Raw genomic sequence first — 23,384 nt, forward strand, 5'->3', positions numbered from 1 at the left:
GAGTGCTGGGTGACCATGGCAGCCTTAAGTTATGGGCCACTCAGCCTGAATAGGATAAGTGAGGTGAGGCATGAGAGTGTAACTTGCATATACTATTTTAACGTAACAAACAAAAACCAGCAAGGAGTTGTAGAGTGATACAAAATTAACTAAAGGTTATTCACCCTGTTCCTTCCCCAGCAGGAAGGCAAAATGGATAACCCTAGTATTAGTAATACCCACAATATTTTCCCAACTGCTGGAGTAGCAAGACAAAGTAGAACCCCATGTTGGTTCCCACGATATGATGCATTCGTACGAAAAAATGATAGCCTTCTACAGCCTAATTCAAGCTAGAAGTTTAAGTGTTATATAACTAAACGAAAACCAAATGTGGAAGCAGGCTATGCTGGCTGTGATAAAACGTTAGGCTAACCCATGTGGCGTGATATCAGTTCAATAGTATTAGTATAATTAATGAAATCCATACTGACTATTATTACCGATGCCTAGCGTGTCCTCCTAGAATGGATAAATATCGTGTTAGACTTTCAATGTCAGTTCTTAAATTGTCTTTCTTTTGCTCATCAAAGTTCAAACCGTACACGCTTCACAAAATGCTGTGCTGGGCACCAAAGTAGTCATTCGTACTTTCAAAGGCAAAGCAGGCTTCTGCAATACACCGCCGAAGGTAAATAATCTTTTGCATCTATTCATTCAAGGAAAGAAGTTTTATATTAATGCTATCCTACCTAAAAAGAGTAAATGACACATGAACCGACAAAACCAGAGAACTGGAATTCAAGAAACAGTGAATCTTTAGTTGGGAACAATTTGGCAAGTAAGTTTTGGAATTCATTTTAAAGATTCTCTTTTTTGCAAAAATGACATAGGCTACTGCAAGGTTCCCTTTCAGTATGCCCTATTTGAGTGACTTTACTGCACTCTCAGAACGAGGTCAACTTCCCATCTTTTTGCGTTGATTGTACTAGATGCACGAATTTGCTGAACATCATCACTTCAACTATTGTCAAGCTACTGTACATGGCAGATAAGTCATTGGTGTTTACAGCTATTATGGAGAACTCAAAGTATTTCATTATGATAGATAAGTGGCATGTCGAAATTCAGGTTGAGTTAACAGAGTAAACATTAACTGCACTGGAAGATGAAAATTCCATGGCATGTATGCTATATATTTAGTTCTAAATTAGAACACAATGTTTTACCGGGTCACACTAATTAGCATCAACAGGCCGATTTCACGACAACTCACGACAACTCAAGACAACAAGTTTAAAATACCATCAAATACAATTGATGTTATCAGAGTATATCTGGAAACACGTTTAAAACTGACTGGAACCAGCGTGCATACATATTTTTCACGGGAAAAAATGTTTTTGTCGTCAAAATCGCCAACTCTTTCCTAACGTTGTATTGGACGACGCGATGCTATTGCGCTTGCGCAATGACATTGGACACTACAGGTAAGTGCAATTTTTCAATCGAGAATGGTGCCCACACACTGGTGTCAATGTATGTAATAAAACTAGGCAAAATGATAGTAAGCAAGACTCTGTAAAATTAATAATAACATATGTAAATTACAATAGAAAAACAATACGAAATATTCATTATTTTAAAAACATTCAATGATTTGACGGAGAGAATAATAAAACCAGGCAAAATGACAGTAAGCAAGACTCTGTAAAGTTGATAATCACATATGTAAATTACAATGGAAAAACAAAAAGAAATATTCATTATTTTTAAAACATTAAATAATTTGATTTGGAATCCATTCACCATACTTTGGTGCTTTATTACTACGTCAACTTACCGACACTGTACACAAGGCACTTCCCAAACCTAGCACAAACCCACCCATATTATAATGGTTCGGTCCGATGGCATTGCGCAAGCGCAATAGCATCACGTCGTCCAATTCAACGTTAGGAAAAAGTTGGCGATTTTTACGACAAAAACATTTTTCCCGTGAAAAATATGTATGCACGCTGGTTCCAGTCAGTTTTAAACGTGTTTCCAGATATACTCTGATAACATCAATTGTATTTGATGGTATTTTAATCTTGTTGTCTTGAGTTGTCTTGAGTTGTCGTGAGTTGTCGTGAAATCGGCCTGTTGACGCTAATTAGTGTGACCGGTTTTACCAGGCATCACTCAGGTAATTTATTTGTCTAGGATCTAGTCTAGGCTCAGCATTCCTTGAGAATTAAAAATATGTTCACAACTGTTTTGCAGCATTTTGCTTCTCAGAGGGGTTACAATCTGTTTTACTGGAAGTGCTTGGTTTTATTTCTACTTCTAGAGCCCATTATCACACAAAATATGCATCACTGTTAATGTTAGCAATTGTGCAGTGCTGAAGGAGTTGAATCTCAGGCCCAGCCAAACTTTGTGTCACCTTCTAACCAAGGAAACTAATCAAAGAGGAATTTCTAACCGCAAAGGGATATGCTGTAGAGTACTAAAATTTCCCAACAGGGAGAGAGAACAGGACTGGGGAAAATGACAGCAAGATGTTCAGCACATGTATGTAAGGTTCAATGGCATGATGTTTTCTCTAACCCATGAACTATGAAACTGTTTCTGTCAGGTATGTTGTTTAACAATCAGTAATCAGATCTCTTCAAGTTGTAAAACTCAGTAGTAGGGTGGTAAGTTAGTGGTTGACAAGGAAGTTTGCACCATATCCAGTGCCGTGTTCAATTGTGTAGTCACTCTAAGAAATGACCTGGGGATATGAATGTTTTTGGCTGTAAATTAATTTGTTGTTACCAGTTATGAAAGTCGTCCCCAAGTTAAGTTTTTTGACATTTGTTTTATCCTTGGATTTCTGTCTAGAGAGGCATAACCAATGAGGAACCTTGAAGTGTTTTCAGCTAAGCTGACATCTGGTTTTCCAGAACTGAGGGATGTTCACAGCATCAGCGTGGATGTGGATACTGACAGAATTTATGCCACCTCAAATAGTACGCTTTTCAGTCTGAACTCAGATAAGCAAGAAGTGAGTACTCTTTCTACTTCACTAAGATATTGCAAATATAAGACCAATATAAGTGGTAAAGAGAAATCGGCGTTAGCAGGCATAAGACTAATGTATGTAATGGCAGTTTACAAGGAAATTACCTGATTAAGAAACATTAAAGCCTTTTCTTTTGGCTGCTTTTGTTTACTTTAAAACATTTGAATGTTAGTCCTTATTGTACACAGTTTCCATGCACAGTTTGCATATTATTAGATATTAACTATTTCAATTAGGAGTGAAGCATGAATTATAATTTAGAATGTTTACTGCACATTCAGTGCAATAAAAAGCTAAATAATTTAATTTCGTTTTTCAGCAATTTGTTATCTACTTGAATCAATTATGCAATCACTGTCCCAATGAGATGCAAAGTCTTCTCTCTCCCCCCCCCCCCACTCCTCATCTGATGACATTCATTGTTGTCCTTTATACCACAATAATGTTTCCCTCACAAATCAGTATGTTTCTTGAATTCATCCATATGCTACTCTCACATTTTTCTGGCTTTTATTTATGTACAGATTGAATGGCGTGTGAATCTGAAGGAACGTGGATACTTGGAAGGAGAAAATGACAGAATTCTCGCTCTGCAGCATCTGCCTGATATCCAGTCTGTTTCCATGGCAACTTCTAATGGTGATGTGATTCTTGTCAATACTCAAGATAAGGAGGTAAACATTTGACAAGAAACAGTTTAATTATTGTCCCCATGCATTATGATAACACTTAATGTCTTAAGTCTACACTTCCCACATCCCTTTTTTTTAACGTCTCCTAAGTACTTCAGTTTTTTTATCACACTAGATTTATCCTTTTTTCCATTTCTATTTTTCAGATGGAATGTGTTGGTACTGTTGATAGTGGTTTGACTAACATGTGTTGGAGCCCTGATCAAGAACTCCTGGTCCTTGTAACAGGTAGGATAATATATTATCTTCTTTGCCCCCCCCCCACAAAAAAAAAAAAAATTAAAATGTCTTTAAAGTGTCTTTTTAAGCAGGATTTGTGAAGATCAAATTTTTCAAGCACCTTTAAGTGTAACAATGACATGTTTACTTTAATTCCAGTATTTATCTTAATTACATAGTTTCACATATTTTTCATTTGACCAGGTCAAGATACAGTGATACTGATGACCAGAGAGTTTGATCCAGTCATAGAAACATCTTTACATCCAGATGAGTTTGGTGAAAGTTAGTATTTTTTTCTTGTACTGATATTTAGAAGTTTAATTGTTGTTGATTTCTCAGTGATGTTTAACCATTATTGAATAGGAAATGGTTGACTGTTTTCACATATCTAACTAATGTTTCTGTTTGATTAAACAGTCTAACTGAAATCTACAGGATATCACTCAAAATAAGATTCCAAGTTTTCTGAATACTATAGAAGACTTTTCTTTAATTTCAGTGACACCTGTAAATTTAGGATGGGGTGAGAAGGCAACTCAATTCCATGGCACAGCCGGGAAGGAAGCAGCTAAAGAAAAGAGTGAAGAGGCAGGAGAGGTCCTCCCATGGGACGATAAACTGGTCAGAATCAGCTGGCGTGGAGATGGAGAGTACTTTGTGACTAGTGCCGTTCATCCACACAGAGGTTTTATTATTTTGTTCCATTCATCCTTAAATGTAGGGAAAATAGAGAGGCTAGTGTTTGCATACTAACATAGTGCTTATCAAGGACAAGCCTAAGGAAGTTACAAACTGCTGAGGTCATGAATAAGTGTTAAATCTTTCCAATGTTTTGTGGGTTCTATGTATTCACCATCTGACTTGCTGCTAGGTCCCTGTCATTTACACTCCATCTGAAAATCTTGCAACCCAAATGTGAACTTATGTGAACTTATGAGAAATGTGTTCGTAACCCTGCTCAAGTAGAAATTGGAAATAAGTAATGATGTTTGAATGGTCATTACATATATATGCATGCTTTAGAGAGGGTACCACTTGGGAATGTTAAAATTTGGGTCTGTTTATAACGTTTTGATGAACTTTACAAACAACAGTACATGTAGAAGTTAGGTCAACAGTCTTTTGCAAGAACTGTTATTTTGTTCATTGCAGGTTTTAGACAGCTACGGATTTGGAACAGAGAATGTAATCTTCAGTTTACTAGTGAAGAGGTCAATGGCCTGGAGCAGGCACTAGACTGGAAGTAAGTGACTTTTACTGGCAACTAATGAGTGATACTTCCCCAAATCATTTACAATTACATCATAGAAAGAGCTTATTAAAAAACAAAACTTTAATGCAATGTACTTTCCAGACTTACGTGTGTTATTGTTTAATTTTTGTATTTAGACTCACATTGAAGAGAGAGTGCCTTTAATACTCGTATTTTGTGTGTGCTTCACATACTTGTTTATTTTAAATGTGTAGACGTGGTCTTTATATCATGAGGGAGCCAATTTCGCTTGATTGTTTTTCTTTTCGATTAAAAATATTGTCATTTAAATCTTTTCTCCAGACCATCTGGGAGTCTAATCGTCTCGAGTCAACGGCTCCCGAACAGGCACGATGTTGTCTTCTTTGAAAGAAACGGTCTTCGCCATGGAGAATTTACTTTACCCTTTGACAAAAGTGAAGTAAAGGTAGGTTTGAGCATACAGTATAGAGGCAATATTGATTAAAATTTATACATATTCTAAACATATGTAGTTTGATACTTGCCAGTGGTTATATTATTAACCCAAGCAACTGACAATATTAAATGAGTTTTCTTTTACAAGATGAAATTTGCTTGATATTTGTACTTCCTACACATCAATCAATTATGCTTGCATTTTTGTATTTCCAATAAATCAATCATTGCAATAACCTAACAGCTATTCTTGCTAACATAATTAAGTGTGAGCACATAAGTGGGAATTGAGCTACCACATGGCTGATTGTCTATGACAATGGTACCGTGACAGAAGCATTATATAGTTTGTTTGACAGGAGACAGGTGATAAAACTAAATGTAGCACAAAAATAGGCTTGCATTCACTTTTTACCATCTTAGCATTTTATCTTCACAGTGAATAATTGATGTGGTTTTGCATTGCAAAGTCTATGCGAAATGGTCAAACCGCTACACAAGTCCAAAGATGCATAGCACTCTTTTGTACACAGGAACCATACTATTCATACTACAGAACTGTGTTATTTTATAAGAAACAAAGTTCATAGCCTTGAAAACTGCTATGCAAAATGTTTACACTAACCGATTCCCCAACATCAGTGTATTTATTTTTCTGTATTTGTAGAAACTTCAAATAAATCCCTCTTTATTTTATAAATCATTGAAGTCCATTTCTGTTTGTGTTGTTAATATTGGTAGGTCATTGAAGTACTGTGGAATCTGGACTCAACCATTTTAGCAGTGTGGATGGAGGATCTTTCATCTGGCAACAATTCAGATGACATTCAGAGAAACACAAAATCGTATGGTAAGCACATTTTATGATAGTACATTGAACTACTCAAAAGTTTCTGGTGTCAATTCTCATTTTTAAGGCTCACATAACTTGCAATTGTATGACCATGAATATAAGTTATAGTCAGGAGTTGTACTTTATTTCATATCCCAGGTTTAGATGATGTGAGGATCTCTGATTTGGTCATATATTGTAAATATCAAATTAAGCATTAGCTGCGAATCATGATTGTATAAAGGGGTATATTATTTATCAAATCTGATTACTGAGAATCAACAGTATTTTGCACATTCTCTTGTTGACATGGTTAGCATCATCTGTAAAGATTACTAGATTTTATACGTGACTTAATCAGAGGGTCATTTTAAGTGACGTATATGCGGTGGATAACATCTTCAAAACAGTTGTAGAAATGAGTGATTTAATCAATAGTGGATATAAATACGGACATATTATGAGATCCATTTCGTTCCTCGGCAGTATATCAGCTGTGAAACATCTCTAGCCAAATATTCAATGATGGTGTCGGTCTTGGTGGTGAAAATTGAACTGCTGTGTTTGTTTTGTATGATTTTCAGTTCAATTATGGACAGTGAGCAATTACCACTGGTACCTCAAACAGAGTCTGACCTTTCACACCAGTGAACGTGTGACCGCCATCTTCTGGGACCCAGAGCCAGCCAATCGATTACACTTGATTTGTGCCAACGGTTCTCATCTGCAATACACGTGGCGATCAGTTACAAGCACTAGCCAAGGTCAGACACAGAGCGACCACGGTTGGGCGGCTGTCATTGATGGATGTGAGTATTGTCTAATATGAATATTAAAATATCAAGTGTTTATTGAAATGTTCTTATGTGCCATTTTGTATTATGATTTTGATGGATTAATCGCTGTTTGTTTGTGTTGCTATTTGTTATTTTCTGCCTGTTTGGCCTGATATGGTACAGTACAATTATCAGTGTCTTTTCATCTGGCTTAGCCTACCATGGTTCACAAATTTAACTAAAATCACCATTCCTACTATGATTAGTAATAAATCAATCTGACATTCCATTCTCAATGCCAAATGCTGGCAAAGACTAGAGGCTGTTTGCTTTTTGCCCGAATTATACATGGAAAGTGTATTCAACACAATACTTTTAGGTAATTTCTTAAGCAATTGGATGCATTTATGGTTATAATTGTGCTTTGATGACATATTTTCTGTCTCATTCCTTGTGTTTGTTCATATAGATAGGTGATTTCCACTGGTAGGTATATAGCAAAGGTTTCTGTCGAAATATTAGTTTGAGCTTCAATTCCATTGTAAATAATGTCATGGAACCCATTACTCTTATATATTTGATTTTGATACAAGACCCCTGTGTTCCAATGTCTTGCAATAAAACCTTTAAATTATACTGATATTACACAACCAACTACAATAATTAATGTTGAAATCATTTTATCTCTTGAAAATCTTGAAGTACCTTGTATTCCTCCAGTTAACTTTTGTTATTCCTGTTCCTTAATCCAAGGAACTAATCCATGCAGTCACCAAGTCTGAATGTTAAAAATGTTTCTTCCTTTGAAGGTGAGGTCCTACTAACACCTTTCCGTAACATGATTGTTCCACCTCCGATGTCAGCGTTTGCTTTGAAGTTACCTACATTTGTGAACCAAGTCATTTGGAGTTTGTCCGGGGACAGTAATGACCTAGCTGTCATCTTACAAGATGGACGAGTGGCTTTATATCGACTTGGCAAAGGTTTGGGCTTAGGAAGTTGTTATCATAGATGTTTGTTGCAATTAAAGGCAATATCAATTGCATAAAGCAACTCTTTCACTTGATGTTGATGATAGTTAAGATAGGAAACAGGAAAACAAAGACAAAGCGTTGTTACATATGCAACTGTGGCCTGATTCATATATTTTCGACCGATTGTTTCATCTGTAATGCTGAATTTTCTTTTTTTGATGTGTCGCACCCTATTCTAGAGGACTAATTAAGTGCTGAGTTGAGGAGTCGACTCACAAGAGAACACGACAAGAGTTTGTAATTTTAGCTTCAACTTATATACATTTATAACTAACTTAGGACAATACGTCAATGAACATGAGCAGAATGAGAGGCCTCTTGAAAACCAATAAATAGTTGAACAAATCTATTACTAAATTTGTAACTTAAGATAAAGCCAGTGGTACCCTACAGACAGGCTCCAAGGAAAAATCCTAACACAAATTTTACTATCGAAATCTTAATCCATAAAAACAATATAATTCGCCCGGAAACAGGGGCAACGCATATCCGATTTGAGATGGAATAAAAGTAGGGAAAAACAATACAAGTTTTCCGTTCAAGCGTAAATTCGTCGTAAGTATATGTAAGCGTTTTCTGACCTAACATGTCATCTCCTCGATGCGGAAACAAAACCCTGGTCCTCCTCTCGTATGGCCCCCTTCTTGGCTATTGGCCCAAACCAGGCATACAACCAAAGTACACAACCAAACCAAAATATAAACCCTGTGGAAGAGACACAGGTTGAAATAAGTGTTTGAGACCTCTTCTTAATTCAATGTTACGATATTTCATTTCAACAACTGGTTCTCCCCCTCCAAGCTATTACAAGCTCTCCCCCTCCTTCCCCCTCCCCCATTCAAAGCTTTTAATATTACCACTACCCAGGTCTGCAAACAAAGCTAAACTTAACCGTCCAAAGAAGCATAAGACAGATCTTGTTGCCTCTGATTGTCAACACAGAGGAAGCATTGATAGTTGGTTTGGGGCTTAGGTATTTTTATAAGTGAAAGTAAGTTTTGCAGACAAACATTTTAGTTATATATTTTGTAAGTTACACTTGAAAGTTTCTATACTGTGTTTCTATGTTAGTATGAATGCTACTGTTTATCTTTCTTCCCCTTCTTCAGACTATGCTGCCTCAGAGGATGTAGAACTCAGAGCAGCTGGGGGCAATGGGTTTCATGTAAGGTCACTGCTCCATACCCAACAGGGTATCTACAAGTACGTAGTTTATAATATTTTATATTTGCTTTTTATATATATTGCGCTTTATACCAGCGATAGGTCTCAAAGTGCTTTACAGACGTTATATTACCCCTGGTCAATGATAACCTGTCCCAGAGACAATCCCTCCAGTCGGCAGCAGTTATATACTGCGCCCAATGACAAGTTACCTCAGAGAGGCAAATGAGATAAAGTATCTTGCCTAAGGACACAACGTTATGAACTAGGCAGGAATCGAACCAGCAATCCTTGGATCACGAGTCTGACGCCTTAGCCAATTGGCCACCACGCTCGTAGTTTAACAATCACTTTCCTCTGTCCGAAGTTTCCCCCATGAGAATATAGATATAGATTGATATCTGATTAAAATAGAAGATGCAGCAAATGTTGAGACAAGGATTAAAGCCATCCCCTTGTAGGTTCTTTCATTACATCACCTAATATTCAAGATGAATGTTAAATATACTTGAACCCCCTCCTAGATTGCAACCCCTATCCACTTTGTTGATGGGAATGTTTTAGTCACCTTAATACAAATGTTGTTGTTGTAGTGTCAAAGGCAAAAGTCGTTTGCTTCTTGGATGTGGATCTCGTTTCTGAAGTGTTTCCCTCTCAAAACTTCTTCATCACCCATTTTATGATGCAGTTCAGATATGCTTGTCCGAGCTTTCCCAAAATATCTTCTGGAATTGCTGTAACTGTGATAAATTTATTTATAGCAGTTGATGAGAACATTTTTGCTAATTAGTAGAATTAATAATTAGTAGTTGAGATTTCATGTTTTCCTTCAGTATTTGTGTCCTCAGGGTACCTATTTTATTATTAAATACAAAATCCTGGTTGGTATAAATCATTACTGAAAGAAGTGGAAAATTCTTAGGTTCTTGAGGAAGGAAAAGAATTAGCTTTATATCAATGTATTCATTCACTTTTGTATAAAGATGAAAGTGTCTAGATTAAAAAAAAAATACTTTGTATGCAAATTGTTTATGAAGATCATTTTTCTTTCTCTTCTCAGGTTGACGGGGAAAAATGGAGAATCTTTGGAAGCTTTGCAACCGCTGCATTTCCACCACTCTGCGTGGCTATCCTCGGACACTATCTTAACTGTGACTTACTCCTCTGATAACAAAAACAGCACAGTTATGTATTTCAGTGTACCCATGGATGGTTCAGAAGATAAACAGATGAGTTTGAGGTTAGATTTCATTTTCAGATGGTACTTTGTGATCATTACCAACTATGACTTATATAGGTTGGACATAAATTATAAACAAAAGTAAATGCAGTTAGCGTCAACATAATGCACCTAGTTTGAGTTGATTTATATCTATCATCACAATTTACGACATTCTCGTATTCACTCATCTATTCGCTGATTGGTTTAGTAACTCTGGTTTTATTTGAAATCTTCATCCATTCAAGTAGAATAGTGGTTGGTGAGTAATTTTTCTCCTGTTTTTTTTCTATTGCTTTTAATACCTATCTTCATCTGCATGCATAAGTAGTTCATTTGTTTTAATTCCCTTGCTGGAATACCCATTTACATAAATATTATCATCATGAAAGAACAGCTTATTTACATCTTAACTGAATATCAATTTGATGGTTTCATTTTGCTTTCAGTCACTCAGAGTTGATCTCAGGTCAGATTGTGAGTGTTGCCGTTCATCCATCCAGTGGTAAAGTCATCTTTCAAACATCGGATGGTCAAGTCGTTGACGATAATTCACAACTAATCTGCAAATTACCTTTAACAAGTATACAGATCGGTTATTGTACCATGCAGAATAAGGTAACATATCTACTTGAAACATCAGATGGTCAAGTCGTTGACAATGTTTCACAACTAATCTGCAAATTACCTCTAACAAGTGTACAGATTGGTTATTGTACCATGCAGAATAAGGTAACATATCTGTTTCTGATGGTAACTCTATCTGAAGGTAGTCATCTTTCAAACATCAGGTCAAGTTGTTGACGATGATTCACAACTAATCTGCAAATTACCTTTAACAAGTGTACATATTGTATATTGTAAGATGCAGAATTAAGGTAACATATCTGCTTCTGATGGTAACTCTATCTGAAGGTAATGTCATCTTTCAAACATCGGATGGTCAAGTCGTAGACGATAATTCACAATTAATCTGCAAATTACTTTTAACAAGTGTACAGATCGGTTATTGTACCATGCAGAATTAAGGTAACATAGCTGCTTCTGATGGTAACATCATCAGTATTATCAGCAATATTCAAGGTAGTTTTACTGCCTCTATATTTTAACTTCATGTTATGAGCTATTTTCATTCATGGCTTTTTTATAAGATTCTTGATGAAGTTTACAATAAAAAAAAAAACAACCATGCACTTGTAAACTTGAAATTGTATTTTGATCATTTATGGGATTACATACAACAATTGAAAAACTGATATGTTAAAAACCTCTCGGAGTAGAATTTTATTGCCATTTACGTTCAAAGGGAGGAAATGAAGCAGCTTATAGATTCTCTAAAATTTAAAAAAATTAAATTTCCAAAAAAATAAATAAATAAAAAAAAATAAAAAAATAAAAAACTGTACACTTGTTAAAGTATATTTGGCAGTTCTGATGGACAATTGCAGAATATGGAAGAATTTTTTGTAGATAGCTCTAATGACTTGTTATTATTTATTCATATTAGGGTATTTTTGTCTCTTGATAGGAAACTGTGCTAGGTATGACAGACAGATATCGCTTCTACCTGAATGATGTAGAGATCGCCTCTGACGTGACATCCTTCGCTGTCCATTCAGAGTTTCTTATCCTAACTACTCACAGTCACACATGCAAATGTATTAGATTAGATCAAGACTCAACCAGTAAGTACAAAAAACATCAGCACGGTACTTCCGAATTATATTTTATTTTATTTTGCTTAATAACATGCTCATCATTTACTAGCTAAATTTGTTTTTTTCCTCTGGCAATTGCGACTGTTTGCATTGGAGTTGAATAGAACTTTTCTGTTCATTTATATTTTTGGTGACAACCATGCTTTTTGTTCCAATTTGCAGATTCCTTGTCTGTCTCTTTTAATACCATCGAGGAAAATGTGAGGAGGGTCGAGAGAGGCTCAAAAATTGTTCTTTCGGTGGCAGATGACACTAAGGTCATCCTACAGATGCCTAGAGGGAACTTAGAAACGATTCATCCGCGAGCATTGGTCTTATCGAAAGTGAAGAAATTCTTAAGCAAACTCGACTTTGGGAAAGCTTTTGATCTGGTCCGAAGGCATCGTATCAGTATGAACATCTTGTATGATCATAGCCCTCAGGTAGGTAAACGAGAAAGAAACAATCTCTTAAATGATTCTCATGTGGGTATTGTTCTTGTAAAATTTCATCATGTGGTGTCTTCTGTCAGTGTTTGCACACATTCGAAAGAAGAAGCTTGTAAACAAGAAATGTTTTATAGAAACAGAAACATTTCTTATTTAAAATAACCTAGTTTCAAGTTGACTCCTCTGATGCTTAAACATACAAGAGGAGTAATTTCTTGCATCGTAAAACTTGTTCATTACAAGTTATTGACATAAACTTTAGCATTCTCTTTAATAAGAGGAAGCATGTGAACTGTTTATTCATTTTTTCTTTCTCTTTGACAATCTTCTCAGACATTTATGGAACACATTGATGACTTTGTGTCAGGATTAGAAACATTTGGTAACATTAACTTGTTCATCACTGACCTGAAAGAAGAAGACACAACTGTTACAATGTATCACAAGTCTTATCCAGTAGAAGAGGCTACAGCCAATCAGAGGCCATCTGGCGTGTCAGGTGACAACAACAAGGTCGATAAGATTTGTGATACCCTTCGGTCAGCTCTGGAGAGAATTAACGACAAGAAGTAAGACAAACTTTTGTGTCATCTTTTAGGAAAGCCAACTAAGAGTGCCCTGGACTAAACATGTTCAGTTGCTATGGTTATTGTACTATTTGGATCTTGTTTGGTTGTTATTCTTGGTTTGCTACTATGACTTGTTAAATGTCAATGCTTACCCACAATGCAATTGACCATGTATCAGCCTGAATAGATTTATCCTTATTGCATCATGTCTGACAATATTTGGGAGGCCGTGTGGACTTACCAGCATCTGGCCGTGTGAACTTACCAGCATCTGGCCGTGTGGACTTATCAACACCTGGAAAATGTTGATAATGTTGATACCTGATTGCAGCCGATCTCTTTGTAGCTTATCCGTAAATAGCTTATCCGTACAGAGTGAATAGTTCCATATTTTCAATGGCTGACTTTGTTATTTTGATTGCAGATATTTCTTATCCATGCTGACTTGCCTTGCAAAGAAGAAAACTCCAGAATTGGAATTGGTATTAGAAAAGATAAACGAGTTGCGTCTGAAAGTAGCAGAAGAAGCGGATTCTCGAGAGTCTAGTTATCCTACGGTGGATGAAGCACTGAACTATATACTGTACCTTGTAGACGTTAATGCTCTCTATAATGTCGCTCTCGGAACTTATGACTTTGACTTAGTCATCATGGTAGCTGAGAAATCTCAAAAGGTAAGTCTAACCGGTAAAGGAGAATTAAATGCAACATATTAACTGTTCAACTTTTTATTTTGCAATTTTCAAGAAAAATTTAGAAATCTCTAGATTTTGTACTTTGAACTTTTCGATTCATATCACTTTTTCTGTGTTTGCTTAATTTGTTAATATTTTCATCAAAATTTGGCATACTCATATTGATTATATTTGTAGCAAAATTCTTAAAGGAGTTGATATTTATATGTGATTTATACAACCTTCATCTTAATTCACTTATCTTTCTGATATTCTGTTTGAGCAAAACGTCTCCTGTGGAAAGAGTGGTTAATTTGTGAATAAGCAGAAGACAAAGTACCTGTATGGAATACTGTTACAGAACCATAATTTAATGCTTAACCGTCCGTTACTTGAAACTTTGATGTAAAACACTGACAAATGAATAATAATTAAAACCACTGATGGATATTTAATATATCATATTTACTGTAATGATAAATCTTGTTTCCTACTTCTTGAATTTTAGGATCCCAAAGAATACCTTCCTTTCTTGAACGAATTGAGAAAGATGCCCGCCCTCTATCAGAAGTTCAACATTGACCGTCATTTGAAGAGGTACACCAAAGCACTTCAACATCTCAGTCAGTGTCCAGACAGACTTGATGAATTTATTAAGTTTGTTGAAGAACATGCCCTCTACAGCAATGCAATGCAGATTCATCCATCAGAGAGCAGAGTTTATAAGGTGACTATGATGTCATCAAAACTATTTCTTCTGTGATTGCCTGAGGGATTGTATTTATGTGTTTGTATGCTCTTTCTGTTCATGATTTGATAAAATGTTACCCTTGTGGCTTCTTCTTTCCTCAACTAAAGGTAATGTTTTATACAAATACTTTTAAAATTAAATAAAACTGTAAGCAAACTGCTTATCCACTAGAGAGCCTGTGTAGGAAAATGTGTAAAAGTAAGTTGGCTTGACGTTTCGATCCTAGCAGGATCTTCTTCTAAGGCTTAAAAACCTTTTAGCCTTTGAAGAAGATCCTGGTAGGTTCGAAACGTCAGGCCAACTTACTTTTACACAAATACGTTTAGTCAGCTGTAGAGACTAAGATGTGTTCAATATATCCATTATGTCCAAGCTTACAGAAAACAATTCTACTTTTCATATGTATCTCTCATATAAGAGACTAGAATGTGTGGTTTGCGGTAACTTTCCCCATATTTCATTCGCAGAGAATTTGTCAAATTTATGGCAATTACTTGATACAGTCTGGCAAAAACTCAGAGGCGGGATTAGTGTACAGTCTTGGCGGTCATTTTGAAGAAGCTTTGGAAGTATATAAGAGGATTGGATACTGGCAGGAAGCCATCTCCATGGCAACACAGCTCAAGCAAAGCCCTAACCAGATACACGAATTAGCCAGGAATTTAGCAGGTACTTGTTTAAAATTTTGAGACTATCCAAGGAATGGATCGTCCCTTGTCTATAGATTACTGCACATATGGTATCTATTAGAATCTGTGAGGAAAAGGTGTTTCGATGATGAAAAGTTCTTTAAATAACACAAACAGTGGCAGATGCATTCTGTATGTAGCCTATACCCTATTCTTTATTTAGGCTCAGTTTGCGTAATCTGTAGATATTCTGTTATATACAAACATGATGTAGGCTTTTAATCATCAGGTGGTATGCAAAAGATGAATTGATTGCTATGAGAAGCAAGTGATGATACCAATGATTTTTAACATACCTGTTATACTTATTAGATGCCTTGGATGAGTTACATCCATTTTGAATATATTTCTGGTGATATCTTGACAGTGTTCTTAAAGGATCACAGGAAGAGCTCAGATGCTGCTATATTATACTTAGACTACTGTGATGATCCAGAGGAGGCAGTGGTGGCACTCTTAGAGGCAACTAATTGGCAGGAAGCCAGCAGAGTGGTAAGCAGCTTTAAGTACATAGAGAAACCTTTACAACTGGAGAGGGCAACCTACGGCCCACGGGCCACATGCGGCCCGCAGGTGATATTTTTGCTGCCCGAGATATGTCTCAAGAAAAAGAAAACAAATCAATCTATTTTACATCATCACAAAAAACGAGCTAGCTGCTTAGAATTTAGCGGCACTAATGATGCTGTCAGGTAGGCCTATTATCCCCATTAATTATCAACTGTACTGTATTGACAGTATGTTGTTGTGAATACAAATTAAGTACACACACTTATTGCTTGAAAGTCCTCGGAATCAAAGGTTTGAAATCAACAGCAGGTCATTGGTTAGGTGTGGCCCAGTCATTCAAAAAGGTTGCCCACCCCTGCTTTACACCAATCCATTACCTAATGCTATACAATTCTACCCTTATACTTGTATAGTCTGTGCTATAAGCTACTTTCTTCCTTCTTGTTATGCAAAAAGTTCGGTGGGTCGTACCATTTTGCCTTAAAATGTCTTCTGTAAAGTAAACTTGGCAATTATCTACTAATTTTTAGTTGGCTGCTGCTAATTAGTTGATAGATGTTGCAAATAATTTATAATCCGTATTTCTTGTTAAATCTTTACCTTTTCTCAGATTATCAAGTACGGCCGAGCGGACTTGTTCGAGAGTAACTTTAAGCCTACTGTTTCTGAAGGTACAAGTGATTTAAAACTACAGATTAATTTGTGTATTCGTTTTGTCAACTTAATTTTTCTCTCTGTCTTCTTGTTCCTTAGTATGCGTGTCTCTATGTCTTACAAGCTAATTGGAAACTTATTTCACGTTTTAACATACATATTGAATTTCAATAGAATATAATTGTAAAATGGATATGAGCATTGAATAATGCAGAAAGGAAAACTTAGTAAATTAAGAAGACAAGGAAGCAGCTGAGTGATCAGTATGAGTGGATCAGGTAGAGGATTTAGTATTCAGATTAGTGCATTGAAGGCTGATCAGACTTAAAGGGTAGCTCTGAATACTTGGGTATTGAAAACTGATCAAGTGCTTGGAATACTTGGGTACTAAAGATTGATCAAGTGCTCTGAATGCATTGACATTGAAAACTGATCAAGTGCTCTGATTACTTGGGTATTGAAAGCTGATCAAGTGCTCTGAAATACTTGTGTACTGTAGGCTGATCAAGTGCTCTGAAATACTTGGGTACGAAAGGTTGATCAAGTGCTCTGAAATACTTGTGTACTGTAGGCTGATCAAGTGCTCTGAATGCATGGTATTGAAAGCTGATCAAGTGCTATGAATACTTGGGTACTAACAGTTGATTAAGTCCTCTGATGAATACTTGAGTATCTATAATTGATCAAGGGCTTTGAATACTTGGGTATTGAAAGCTGATTAGTTGCTCTGAATACTCCTGTATTGGAAGCTGATCAAGTGCTATAAATACTTAGGACCTAAAAGTTGACCAGGTATTAAGTGTTGCTTTTAAGTAGTGAATGGGAACGGTCCAAACATTTGCTCCTGGAAACCCATTTGCTAATATCGGTCGGTCCCCCAGGTTTCCGTTCATTACGCATTCAACCTAAACCCCAACTCGGCCTAAACGATTGGACCGTACATAAACCTAATGCTACTACGTATATAGGCTATGCAGGCCTTCAGTGACATAATGGTAAGACTGTAAACAACTGTAAGCTTAACCTATGAACTGATTTGTTTGGCAAGGCTGCATATGTTTACTTACTACTTAGATCCAAAAATCTCTTTTAAAAATCAAACCATTCGTTGTTTTACCCCAATGGTGTATCTAGTGATCTATGAAAAATAACTTGCAGGGGTGCAAGTCTACAGCCTTACAAGCCTAACATTGCAATGCCCCATTGATTATTAAAATGCCCCAAATTATTACTTGTGAAAATGTGGTTTGCGTGATTGAAGAATATCTTAAAGCATTTGTTGGTGTATATTTGCATAAAATTGCTAAAATTAAGCCATGAGAGACAATTTAAAGTATATTTCGCAACCTAAAATTTTCTTACATAAAGTTTTGGTACTTATACGGACAGCTATAGCATACTTGCTCTAGACCTATCCAACCTGTTCTTTTATTGTTGTGCAATAAGACTAGTGCTCCAAAAGGTCCCGGCTATTTATAGATTAGTTGGAAATTCTCCAGAAACTACATCAGTCAACCCTTATGGTGATGTCCACTGTGTAATTATGGACCAATCACATTGCTTGATTCTTTCAGGTATGGAAAAAATCTGTTCAATTTGTGTTGGACCATTCCACTAAATTAGACACAATACTCTGTCTATTACTAACAGCAACAGTGATGCTCTATTTCTGATCCTCAGCTGCCGACAACACCTTAGCAGATCTAGATTTCAAGAAGGAAACTTTCATGAAGTACAAACAAAGACTTGCCATAGTTCGTGAGGAAAAAAGGCAACAGGTGTTAGAGTTTGGAGAGGAGGGCCTCAATGAGATGGAGAATGATCTTTACTCAGAAACTAGTAGTATTACCGGGAGTACTAGCGGCAGCATCTCTAGCAGTGTCAGCCAGTATAGTCAGTACTCTCAGAGGAAGAGTGGGTAAGGGATCAATTTTCCTGCATTACAAGTTCAACCTGGTTAGCCCTCGCTGGTTTATACCCGGAAAAATGGATTTTCCGGGTGTCTCGAAATCTATGAAGTAACCAAAGCTGTTTTTGTTATCTTACTCCTCAAGCTCTTTTGTGAAGGTTTATTCCTGCTACAGCTGCTTTATTAGCTAAGATAAAGAAGACAGCTTTGGTTATTTCATAGATCATGCGAAACCCGAAAAATTGCCATTTTTTTTCGAGTATAAACCAAGAGAAGGTTAACCAGGTTGAACAAGTAATGTGTGTCTAAGATGATGCATACAGAATGAATACTCTGAAAACTAGTAAAATAACCAGAAATTATTTTGTTATTTATTAATTATGCCTGTTATTTCATGTTCACAATGCTCTCTGAAGTTTACGACATTTACTTTCTATGCATAGTGTTTACATTTGTGACATTATCTTCAGTTTCTATAATTGTATCCTATTTATTGACTGCTATATCCAACTCTCCTTCTTAATATTATTGGTTGTTTTTGTCGCCCTCGTTTGATTTCTTCTACGTCAGACGTTCTTCCAAGAACCGCCGCAAGGCTGACAGAAAGAAATACAGCTTAAAAGAAGGCAGTCCTCATGAGGAATTGGCTCTTATGGAGGCCCTTGGAGGGTTGGTAAAGACTATAGATGAATTAAGAGGTAAGGCTTGGGAATTATAATTAATTAAACTTAATGGTAAAGAAAAGTAGTCAGTGTCACCAAAACATGTATTCTAACTTCCTTCATTCCCTTTCAGCACAAGTATTTTAGGCGTTTTTTGTTGTTAAGGTATAAAGAAACGATTTTGTGATATCTATATCTATGAAATATATTTGATAATTGTTCTCTACTTCTAGAGGAGATCAAACAGTTGCTGCGTGCTTTGGCATCGGTTAACATGATTACCGTTGCTTCACAAGTTCAGAAGTGGTATGGTGATATCCTTAAGCTGATGGAAAGAAACATCACAGAGATTTGGCAACTGGAAGAAGATCCTGGTGATCAGGTAAGCTTAACAAATCTTGCTTAGGTCAAAAGATTCTACTAATCGTTCTTTGTTAGTGGGTGTCTTTGCTTTTGACGAAGATTGTCAAAAATCTGGAAGAATAAATTCTTAACATTAGAACGAACGTTTTATAGGTTACTGCAGTAAATCCCTACCACGATGTAGTTCATTAATTTCTTTGCTAAAGAAGAATATGCCACAAATTTTGGAACTGTCAAATTGTAAATTGAAACTGTAAATTGTATCAGATTAATTTTTACATCAAGTTATCTTGGTGGTGTAATGTGTTTAATCCAATGGATTCATCATTACCTGTTAATCAATGTTCAGGTGATTAATTGTTTTACCACATGTTATCTTGGTTGTGTGATGTAATATATCACATGTTATCTTGGTGGTGTGATGTGGTATATCACATGTTATCTTGGTGGTGTGATTTGGTATATCACATGTTATCTTGGTAGTGTGATGTGGTATGTTACATGTTATCTTGGTGGTGTGATGTGGTATATCATATGTTATCTTTGTGGTGTGATGTGTGTTATGCAATGGATTCATGACCACCTGCTAATTATTTGATGATAGATTTTGGGTGTCTTGTTTTGATCATTAGCAATCGTGTTTGCTGCTTTTCTTTATTAAAGGTTTGCTGTAAGTTTGTGATCAAGCATATACAGTTGCTTCTAAAGGTTTTGGTCTTAAATTTCAAGATGAATTCATTTTCATTTACAGAAGAATGTTATGAGCAGGGTGCAGCAAACAATTAACCCTACTTTAGAGGCATTGAAGGTATCCAGTGGAGCTCAGAAGAAACAATTACTGGCTGAAATGGCATTCCTGATACCACCAAAGATTGAGAGAGATACAAAATGGCAGCTAAAAATGCTAGATGAGATCTGAAGATGTCTATGCAGATTGGTATCAGTGTAGATGAAGAAAGAAGAACCACTGGATATGGTGTTTAGCAACATGAATATTGTATACAGGGAAAAAAATCAAGGCCATGCTATACCAGTGTTGTATCTGAGGTTGTCATAGCAATGCTACACTAGTATTGTTACTGAGGTCATCATGTTAATACTGCACTAATGTTGTTACTGATGCAATCATAGCAATCTACACTAGTGTTGTTACTGAGGTCATCATGTTAATCCTGCACCAGTGTTGTTACTGAGGTCATCATGTTAATCCTTCACTAGTATTGTTACTGAGGTCATTGTGACAATGCTGCATTAGTGTTGTTACTGAGTTCACCATTTAAAATCTGTTTTGGTGTTGTGATTGAGGTCACCATTTAAAATCTGTTTTGGTGTTGTTACTGAGGTCACCATAGCAATGCTGCACTATTGTTGTTACTGAGGTCACCATAGCAATGCTGCACTAGTGTTGTTACTGAGGTCACCATAGCAATGCTGCACTATTGTTGTTACTGAGGTCATCATAGCAATGCTGCATTAGTGTTGTTACTGAGGTCACCATTTAAAATCTGTTTTGGTGTTGTTACTGAGGTCACCATAGCAATGCTGCACTATTGTTGTTACTGAGGTCACCATAGCAATGCTGCACTAGTGTTGTTACTGAGGTCACCATAGCAATGCTGCACTAGTGTTGTTACTGAGGTCACCATAGCAATGCTGCATTAGTGTTGTTACTGAGTTCACCATTTAAAATCTGTTTTGGTGTTGTTACTGAGGTCATCATAGCAATGCTGCACCAGTATTGTTACAGAGGTCACCATATCAATGCTGTACTAGTGTTGTTAATGAAGTCACCATAGCAATGCTGCACTAGTGTTGTTACTGAGGTCACCATAGCAATGCTGCACCAGAGTTGTTACTGAGGTCACCATAGCAATGCTGCACTAGTGTTGTTACTGAGGTCATCATAGCAATATTATCCTATTGTTCATGTGTTGATCTAGATATATATTCCATAATAAGTTGGCTATGAAATGATGCAAAGTGAGCATTGCTTGATTGTGCCAACGATCATATAAAACATTCTTGCACAGTATGTGTTACTATGATCACATAAAAAAAACGGGTTCGCATAAGATATTACTGCCATGCCAGTGAAACCATCAATTATTAAAATATCTGTCGTAAGCTTTTGAATCAGCATTGTTATTTTGGCATACCTAGTACCTTGAGGATGACTGTATAGTCCTTTTAATGTAACATTGTTTACTTCATTCACAATTAATTATACATTCTTGTAAAAATAATCATTAAAACCATTTGAAAAATTTGAAACTGGATGTCTCACTCAATTAGTGTTTGTTAGAACTTTATTGATAAAATTGACACAAAATTATAGTTCTCAAATAAGACTGCAACCATTACTGTGTTTTTACAAACTTCTGTCGCTGAAAATATTCAATTACAATTATGCTGTGAACTATATCAATATCATAAAAGTCTTGCTAGTAAACAAATTCCAGTTACTTTTTAAGCAGTTAGGAGTGATTATCTCATTTAGTTGGAGTGCATGAATAACCAACATACTCATGAACTAATCTCAAAATTGTCCCTTATTTTCAGTGACAAAACATTTCATGTTTCAATCTGTATCTACAATTTTCAGCTTAATTATGATTTGCTAAACATAATTTCTATCAATTTTCATACATCAGATTTCCACTCTTCTTCACAGGCCTAATCAGTTGTATTAAGAGTCATCAGCAGAATTCAGATTGTAGAATGTCAAAGATTGCCTGTGGTGTCTGTTGCTTGCATTTGTTTCATCAAATGAAGCAGTAATTGTCAAGTATATGTAAAATTTCTCTGGATTGTATTGTTTAAAACGGGTGAGCAACCTACGGCCCACGGGCCAATATGTGGCCCGCCAATGATTTTTTTTGCGGCCTGTGAGATGTCTCAAGAAAAAGAAAAAAAATCAATCTATTTTACATCACCACAAAAAACGAGCTAGCTGCTTAGAATTTATCGGCACTAATGATGCTGTCAGGTAGGCCTTTTATCCCCATTCATTATCAACTGTACTGTATTGACATTATTTTTTGTGAATACAGATTAGTACACACACCTATTGCTTGAAAGTCCTCGGAATCAAAGGTTTGAAATCAAAAGCAGGTCGTTGGTTAGGTGTGGACCTGTCAATCTTTCACTCCTAAAATCTGGCCCATTCATTGAAAAAGGTTGCCCACCCCTGGTTTGAAAGGACTATTAACTATCAATGACCATGGTTATTATACAGTATGTGAAAGATGAGATCAATTAATGCAACAGAAAATGAACTGCTATTGAACATTCATTGGTAGCAACTATGGGCCAGAGTGAGTGGATAGTTTGAATTTATTATAAGAATAATGATGACTACTGCTTTGGTACTTTTGTTACTAAATGTCTAATTTGTTTTCACTATTTTTTTCAACACTTTTTTTGTGACCTGAAAATTTGTTCATGAAGTCCCTTAGGCCCTACCATGAAATAATTGTCAGTAACATGCTACCAGTTAGATGGAGCTATTGTGTACAAGTAAATATAAGTGATCATTTTAAGAGCATTGATGCATGACCAGTCCTTTGTTCAGTGGTGGGATGTAATTAATACATTTGAAGAATGCTAAAAAACATTTTCTGCTATCTTTGCTTTTTTTTGCATTACTTGTTGGTTTTGGAATTAGGCCGACTTGGGAATGAAAGGGAGGGGCAGAATGTATAGGGTTTGCCACATTTCATTAATATAATTAGTTACCCCAAGTGATGCTAATCAAAATTCTGTTAAATGTATTCTATTGCTCATCCATAGCTTAGGAAAGCATTACCGTCCTTCACACAGGT

At 36.1% G+C, this 23,384-nt stretch overlaps 1 protein-coding gene across 2 annotated transcripts; it reads left to right on the forward strand.

The window, feature by feature from the left end:
* Positions 1-666: 666 nt before the first annotated feature.
* On the forward strand, positions 667-23,176 carry LOC139978401 (elongator complex protein 1-like). 2 transcript variants are annotated; one of them, XM_071988614.1, is made up of 26 exons: positions 667-820; positions 2,848-3,010; positions 3,553-3,702; positions 3,867-3,948; positions 4,144-4,224; positions 4,442-4,627; positions 5,095-5,185; positions 5,498-5,621; positions 6,353-6,461; positions 7,028-7,252; positions 8,029-8,202; positions 9,363-9,456; positions 10,478-10,657; positions 11,086-11,254; positions 12,165-12,321; positions 12,517-12,776; positions 13,116-13,351; positions 13,776-14,025; positions 14,534-14,752; positions 15,244-15,445; positions 15,833-15,957; positions 16,586-16,646; positions 18,310-18,547; positions 19,109-19,236; positions 19,434-19,582; positions 20,315-23,176. In XM_071988614.1, the coding sequence occupies exons 2-26, from the start codon at positions 2,861-2,863 to the stop codon at positions 20,480-20,482; spliced, it is 4,008 nt and encodes a 1,335-aa protein (XP_071844715.1). In that variant the 5' UTR covers positions 667-820; positions 2,848-2,860; the 3' UTR covers positions 20,483-23,176. The 2 variants fall into 2 exon arrangements, with proteins under 2 accessions (XP_071844715.1, XP_071844716.1); XM_071988615.1 differs by having other exon boundaries at positions 714-820; positions 2,852-3,010.
* The last annotated feature ends 208 nt before the right edge of the window (positions 23,177-23,384 follow it).

Source organism: Apostichopus japonicus, chromosome 13 (genome assembly GCF_037975245.1).
Source record: "Apostichopus japonicus isolate 1M-3 chromosome 13, ASM3797524v1, whole genome shotgun sequence".
Taxonomy (NCBI): domain Eukaryota; kingdom Metazoa; phylum Echinodermata; class Holothuroidea; order Aspidochirotida; family Stichopodidae; genus Apostichopus; species Apostichopus japonicus.

Excerpts from the sequence above, each read along its gene's own strand:
- LOC139978401 (XM_071988614.1), top strand. The coding sequence starts at position 2,861 with ATGAGGAACCTTGAAGTGTTTTCAGCTAAGCTGACATCTGGTTTTCCA. Across the intron at positions 4,225-4,441 it reads TCCAGATGAGTTTGGTGAAA|TGACACCTGTAAATTTAGGA; the intron begins GTTAGTATTTTT and ends CTTTAATTTCAG. Across the intron at positions 19,583-20,314 it reads AAGAAGATCCTGGTGATCAG|AAGAATGTTATGAGCAGGGT; the intron begins GTAAGCTTAACA and ends TTTCATTTACAG.